This window comes from Drosophila gunungcola, unplaced genomic scaffold, assembly GCF_025200985.1.
Source record: "Drosophila gunungcola strain Sukarami unplaced genomic scaffold, Dgunungcola_SK_2 000335F, whole genome shotgun sequence".
In the NCBI taxonomy this organism is placed as follows: domain Eukaryota; kingdom Metazoa; phylum Arthropoda; class Insecta; order Diptera; family Drosophilidae; genus Drosophila; species Drosophila gunungcola.
The window spans coordinates 1-7,499 of record NW_026453495.1 but is presented as its reverse complement, the minus strand read 5'-3'; the positions used below and the strand labels follow the sequence as shown (position 1 = coordinate 7,499).

At 40.4% G+C, this 7,499-nt stretch overlaps 2 protein-coding genes across 2 annotated transcripts; both read right to left on the bottom strand.

The window, feature by feature from the left end:
• Positions 1-649: 649 nt before the first annotated feature.
• On the bottom strand, positions 650-3,276 carry LOC128266099 (probable serine/threonine-protein kinase samkC). The gene is given in 3 exon segments (XM_053002365.1): positions 650-707; positions 1,800-2,098; positions 2,100-3,276. Coding segments are annotated over 3 exon segments (1,266 nt in total). The 5' UTR covers positions 3,009-3,276.
• A 2,080-nt stretch (positions 3,277-5,356) lies between these two features.
• LOC128266098 (hsc70-interacting protein 1-like) lies at positions 5,357-7,493 on the bottom strand. Its single transcript, XM_053002364.1, has 2 exons — positions 7,230-7,493; positions 5,357-6,510 (listed from the first exon to the last, which is right to left on the bottom strand). The coding sequence occupies exons 1-2, from the start codon at positions 7,299-7,301 to the stop codon at positions 6,319-6,321; spliced, it is 264 nt and encodes an 87-aa protein (XP_052858324.1). The 5' UTR covers positions 7,302-7,493; the 3' UTR covers positions 5,357-6,318.
• Positions 7,494-7,499: the final 6 nt, after the last annotated feature.

Sequence of the window (7,499 nt, the reverse complement as noted above, 5' to 3'; positions counted from 1 at the left end):
TTGGGTAAATTTAAAACAAATGAATAAAAGAATTGACTTTGGTAAAATATAAAATAGACAAACAACTTTGAATGTGAATAAAAAATATAAATCATATGTTTCATTGATAGACTTCACAAAAGGATAATCTTGCAATAAGAAACCCCTAACCATTAACTGATAAAGAAGGTAAACAACTTGTTGAACAACCCGCAAATAGTTTGTTTTACAACATTTTTCTTTTACCCCATGCGAAAGGCAAGGAAAATGCAATTTTCCAGCCCATAAATTTGTTCAAGCCGCTAACTTTTGGCACTTGCCTTGTTGCCGTTGTTTTGGTTGTTTGGTTAACAACCAAGGAGCAACAACACACAACACAAACACCATACGAGCACCATGCAAACACCTCTTTTGAAAGGAGCGCGGAAATCAAATGGCCAACGGGAAATGCCCAAGAAAAATGCTTGAGATTTGTTTAATTGCATCCGGCTGGCGCTTTTTGCCCTCAACAATCAGCAATAATAAAAGGTGAAACACTCTACAAAATGGCGTCCATCAAAATGGTTGGTGGGTGGTCGAGGGGGTGGTCGAGGGGGTGGTTTAGGGGCTGGTTGAGGGGGGTGGTACTTACGATATCCATTGGTATATGCCCGACACAGTCAGCTCACCCTTATCCTCGAGGGCGTATTCGATGAGCTCCGTGTAGGTGAACGGTGGTTTTCTTTGGCCTGCTTGTTTTGCGGTGGTTGGTTTCGGGTTTCACAAACGTTTTTGTGGGTGGTCCAATGGGTGGGTGGTTGCATGGGTGGGTGGTTCATCCGTTCATTCGTTCATTCGTTCGCCGAAGCAGTGGGGTGGGTGGAATTCATCGTCGGTGGCATCGATTGGAGGACGGCGGCACAAGCAAATGGTGAACGCACAAATTGGAATAAAGGTAATACAAAGTATTAGAAAATATGTAAAAACATACTCCATTTAAAAGGGACTGTGGATTAAATCTAAGGCAAAATCAAAATATGTGCCATAATTAATCAAGTATCAGCCTTTCAACTAGCTCTAATTTATTGCAGATTAAAACAAATTATATATGAAAATGTTAACAAATTGGAATAAAGGTTTTACAAAATAAATAAAAATAAAGTCTAAGCCAAAATAAAAATAAAAGCAATTATTAATAAATGTATCATGACATTCTGCCTTTAAACTTGCTTTAATTAATTTGCAGCTTAAAATAAATTGAATATGAAAATTTAAACAAAATTAATGGCTGTGCGCTTAATTTTAGTTTGTTTACAGCTTTCAGAAATCATTCATTTCGTAATAAATCAATTCGTTTAATAGCTTTTTGTTAACTAACAAGTTATTGAATAAATCACGTGGCTTTTAAATCGTTATGATAGAAAGAAATTGCAAAACATTGAATCAAAAAATGTTCGTTTAAACAACTATAAATATAGTTTAAATAACAATTTTGTATGTTAATCGTCATTAAAAATATATGTCTATTAGTTATATAGATATATATATATTTATATTCAGTGGTATAAAAAAACGTAGAAAATTAAAAAATTTCATACTCAGTTCAAATATTTTTCGCTTTGATTTAAATCCATAGCGGTTTTAGGTATTTTAAATATGAAAATATTGTTTGGAATTGATTTTAATATCTAAAATGTAATTTAAAATAAGACCATATTTAAATTAAATATTTCATATTAATTAAAAAAGGAACTATTTTAGTTGCATTATTTTCCACATGAATTTAAATGCTACACATGAAATGTTTCTATTTTTACTTATAAATACTTTTTGGTACTCACGCCTTGGAAGAGGTGTCCTCGACGACAACGTGCTCGGCGACGATCATGTCGCTGCCGTCCAGCTCCGAGGTGACCTCCATGACCAGCTCCTCGAACTTGCGTCCCGCTTTGGTGGGGCCGCCCAATGGAGCTGGTGCTCCTCCTCCCGTTGCCATTGACCCGTTGGCGCAGCTGCTCTTGGGCGATCTGGCCCGTGGATCCATTAAACCCGATCCCGAGTGATTCGAGTTGGTGGCGGATGCGGATGCGGCGGATACGGAGGCGGATGTGGGCGAGGCGGAACTGCAGGACACCGTGGGAGGATTTTGAGGGGGCGGGAGCAGGAGCAGGAGCAGGAGCACTGCCCTCGGGCAGATGGACGACTGCCTGGGCTTGACTGTGCGGCGACAGGTGCGGGAACTCGTCGAACTTGAAGTTGAGCAGCCAGGACAGGTTCTTGACCTCGAAGTCCGCCTCGCCGGTGGCCTCCGAACCGGACGAAGTGCGTCGCCCAGCCGACAATATCCGCTGCTGCTGCTGCTGCTGCTGTTGCTGCTGCTGCTGCTTCTGTGGGACCAAAAAGTTTTGATTTTGGTTCGCATTGCTACTCTGGCTGGGATTAAGTGGGCTTTGTTGTGGCTGAGCTGATGTGTTTTGTGTTTCTGGCGGCGGCGGTGGCGGCGGCGGCAAAGTGGCATTCAGCTGGCCCAGCTCCGCCTGCAGACCGGAGTTGTAGCGATGGTCCAGCTCGAGCAGTTCGCCGCCCGTCCAGCCGCCAGTGTCCTCCAGGGGAACACTGCTCGAGGGCGGACAGTGGGAGTAGCCGACGGCAGGGGCGGGCACCAGGAGACTGCCATCGTAGGCAAACAGATCGTTGATGAAGGACGCTGTGACTGGGGCAGGTGCTGGCTTGCTACTCCTACTGCTGCTGCTGCTGCCGCCTTGCTGCTCCAGTTGCAAGTGGAACTGCAGGTCGCCGGGGACATCGTACTCCAGGTGCCGCTTCTTCCAGGGATTCGTCTCGATGGGCTCGTAGTCCTGGCCCAAGACCAGATCTTCCTGATCATCTTGGTACTTGCGCTTCAGAAAGTTGTAATCGGGCGTGTTGTTATTATTTTGATTGGTGGCACTTCCATTGTTGTTGTTGTTGTTGTTGTTGTTGTTGTTGTTGTTGCTAGTGTTAATGGGATCCGTCGTGGGGCTGGATGCACTGCCCATGTTGACAATCATGGTGTCGCCTCCTAATTGTCTCAATTTCAATCAAACAAAACACAAAACACACTAAATTTGTGTGCAAAACAAGTGGCACGGGAAAAAAATGTTTGTTTTTTCTATTTATTTATGAAATTTTTTCAAGTTTTTTTTTTTTTTTTTTTTTATTTAAGTCAAGAGAGAGGTGGTCCGCACTGGCTAACCGTCTCGCGCTGCGACTGGCCACGGAATGCGATGGGCCGCCAGGAGTCGAGCCGAACTCAGCTGAGCTGCGCCTGCGCAATCCTCCGCCTCCTTCCTCACTTTATCCACACTCACACTCACATTCACAGTCACACTCACATCCACAAACGAAACACCACCCCGGACACTCAGTCATGCACATAGAGAGCATCTACGGGGCGGTAGAGAGAGGACGACCCCGGATCGAACCCCGCACCGCCCTGAAAATTCGGTCGAACCCATGGGTCCATTCAGTGTTGACACGGGTACACTTGTCTTATCCACAAAATTATATGAATTTATACTCACATTCTACATGTTTCGTTTATCATAATCATATATCTGAATATGTTGATATTCAATTTTTTTTAAATAAAACAATTTTTTTTAATTCCGCTTTGCTGGTTCTGGTGTGTTTATATAACAAAATTGTTTTAAACGATTCTTAAATGCGCTTAAAAGTTAACGTTGTAAAGAATATAACAAATTATGCTTTTTTGGCAACCTGCAGAGAAAAGTGAATGATGTAAGAATCCAGATATGCCCTAATTTACCATTTTTCCAATTTTTTGCTTTTAAATATTTAATATGGTGGAGTTAAAATCGAAAATGCATTGTACCTAGGAGTGTTGGGAAAAAGAACACAACTAGTACCCAAAGGTACGCCCACCTAGACTCTTTCCACCTCTAGGGTCCCAGTCATGTGCCGCTGGTTCTGCTTGGTCGCTCGATTCGGCCATAATCGAACATGTGCGCCGAGCTGTCCGTTAGCCAATTTCGCGCTGACAAGAAACAGGGGGAAGGTGGATGGATGGGTGATAGGTTCTGGGCCCTGAGCTCTTAGCTCTGAATTCTGAGTTCTGAGTTCTGAGTGCAGGGTGCAGCCATTGAAGCGTCTAATCGACGACGCTTTTGTGCACTTCATGCCCACAATTCACTAGTACCGAAACATAGAGTACTATGTCCCCTTGGTTCCCGCACAGGTGTTGCACCGGCTGGCTTTTCAGGGACTACTACGAATCCATCTGTGCGACCTCGTCAAAAAAAAGAAAGCAAAAGTTATATAATATCTGAACCATACGAAAAAATAACCCAAAATCTTACATTGTTCACTTTTATCTGCCTTAGAAAAACTTTTAAAAGATTGCCAAAAAAGAAAAAAATTTCAGAAGACTCAAAAGATTCCACATTCTTGATCTCCCTGATAGGTAAATTTAAGTAAACGAGAAATTAAATTAATATGAGGTTTCACTGGAAATCTGCTATTCCTGTTATGTAAATATTAGTGATACAATTTACTTATTGTCATTAGACAGATTGTAAATAAAAATTAAATAAAAAAAAAAAAAAAATTTTGGCAATATACCAAAATAACTTTCAATCAATTATGAACATTTAAGGATCTAATATATTGTATTATAATATTTTTTTAAAGAAATATAAACAAAATCACCAATGCGGCATCAAAGTGGTTTACTTTAATCGTCTGAAAAAAAAGAAATGTGAATAGATAATATACACCTTATTGGTAATTATTTCTTTTACACTCGATAGTATTTTTCAAGAAAATCGACCTAAAATTAGAAACCAAAATTTAAACGCAGATTTTTTGAAATTGAATCTACAAAGCTGGCAATGTGTGCCTCTTTCAAATCGGAAATCTGTTAAAAATGTTATGGTTTTAAGGCTCTTTTCTGATAAGCTATTTGTGGAAAAATTTAAGAAGAGGTTCCATCATTAAAATTTCAAGCAAATAGACTTAAAATTGAAAAGCAACTTTTAAACGCAGATTTTTTTAGTTGTTGTCTAGAAATCTGTAAATGTATGGAATTTTAAAATCGGATATCTTTTATAAAAGTTATGGCCTCGAAAGTGCTGGCTTTGAGGACCTTTTCTGGTATTGGAGTCTTAAATTTAGTTGCACTGCACTTCTGGAGCCCATATCTTGACCATTTCAGGCTGTTAGCCCAAGTTGGCCCAACGAAAAGTTGTATGTTTAAAATACTTACTTGACTTTGACCCAAGCACTGAATAGCCCTCCCACGAAACATTAAAATGTTGTCAATGCTAGACACGCACTCCAATCACTTCTTTTTAGCAAAGAACGCTATTCCTTTAGCCCGTTTGCCAGTAAAAAGGGTTGATTAGCACTTCGGATTCTCGTTTATTTAATTCCATTGATCACGGTTGAATGAATGTTCGACTTGTCGCCTGCAGGCCGTGAATAAATGTGTACGTGAATATGTATGTTGTGAATATGAGTGGGCGAATGTTTGCTTTTCGAGTGGCTAAATGCATTTGCTTAGTACAATATATTATTCAAATCCTACTCAGTACAATTTTGTTTGACAAAATGGTGTGATTAGTTTTTCCGTTTTTTAAGTTTTTCATTTTTTCAGTTTTTTTCCGTTTTTCGGCCTGTTATAATTGATGTCTCCGAGTATCGTTAATTAAGGCTAATTATTTATATATATTTTTATTTCTCTTGTTTCGTTTTGTTTTGGTTTCTTATCGAGCTTTAGTTCAACTAGATCGATCGACAGACTTGACTTTAGACCTTTAAATGTTAGGTAAGGAAACATTTGTAGTTGATTTCTTCACAGGACACTTGCTGATCTTCTTGTGTGAAAATTGGGAAAAGCTTTTAAATGTACTCTAGCTCTTAGTCGTGTTTTCTTCAGTGGCTTAATGGTTAAGAAAAAGAAAAAGCTTTTGAAAAATGTGTTGGGCCATCACCATCATCTCTTCTCTCTGTTTTTGCATAAAAGTTACTTATTCTTCTGACTGCTTGTATTTATGTATATATTTTCTGCTTCGCCAATTCTTCATTTTGTTTTTAGTGTGATTTAAGATAAAGCGCAGGGAAATGTTCAACTTAATTGCGAGCTGGGAAATGTGTAAGGCAGCAGCTTTTCCTCCTTCTTTTCCCAGTTTTTGTTATTTCCCCTCCTCGAATCATCGCTCTCCCTCGCTCGCTCCTTGCTTGTCGTTGTTTTCATCTCGCTCTGTTTCGTGTGTGTGTGACTTGTTAACTCATTTTCATCGCCGCATGTGTCGTGTGTGTTGTGTGTTTCCTATATGGAGTCCCTGCGATCCCTGGTTGCCTTTAGTCCAAGCCATCGTCCACGAAGTCGGCGGATCCCTTCTTGGTCTTCGGCTCGCTCGGCTCCTCGGATTTCTCCTCCGCCTGGGCAAAAGCAGCTCCCACATCGCCGCCGGGCACGAACTTCTTGATCAGGTTGAAGATCTTTGGGTTGGACACGTACTTTGTGATGTTGGCCGGATTGCCAAGGATGTCCTGTGGAAAAAACATTTCGTTTATTTAAAAGTTTTGTCCTGGAAACGACAATTTGTAACAAAACTAAACAATTCTTATATAAATTTTGAACTATTGAAAATGAAAAGTTTTTTAATAAGATAGATGACTATACCACACAAGTATCAAAATAAAACAAAATAGAAGTGTGGTTTGAAATTAACTTTGATACTGCTTTCGATTTCATTTTTTGAGGTATTTTTCATGACTTGCTAAAATTAAAGTAAATTTATTCTCACATTTATAGATTTTTTATATGACTTGCAAAAATTAAAGTTAATTGGCTCACCCATTTAGAAGTTTGCTTGTGACTAAGTTTTCAATGACCCGCAAAAGGGTGAACCAAAACTGAATTTTTAACTTAACCATCCTTCGTATCTAAGTTTGAAGTTAAATTTTTATATTTTCCCCGTTTAGTTTATAGTATTAGCTTCATGAAACTATTTTTGATTGATAAAAACCTACAACTATTTATAAATTTACATTTTGCTAGGCTTTTTTTCTTTGAAATTATGTGAAAACAGTCATTCTTTTTTTAATATTTAAAAATATTATACCTATGATAAGTGTGAATTTTTATTTTTCAGTTGCTTCTAAACTATTCTTGCTTGCTATTTCTTCCAATAGCTAAAAACAACCTTTAAGTTCACATTAACAGTCCCAAAAACAGTTGACTCAATTTATGTTTATAGAAATCCTACCTGCATGGCGGCAGCCACCTCGGGATCCTTCATGGCGCCCATCAAATCGGCCATGTCGACGCCGCCTGGCATGCCACCTCCGCCGCCGCCGCCGCCGCCAGCTGCGCCGGGGAATCCGCCAGGGAATCCGCCAGGGAAGCCGCCGGGGAAGCCACCTGGGAACCCGCCGGGGAATCCGCCAGCTGAGCCGCCGCCACCGGCGCCCCCAGAACTGGCGCTCTGCTTGGCCTGCTCCTTGCGGGCGCGCCTCTGCGCCCGCTGGCGCTCCTT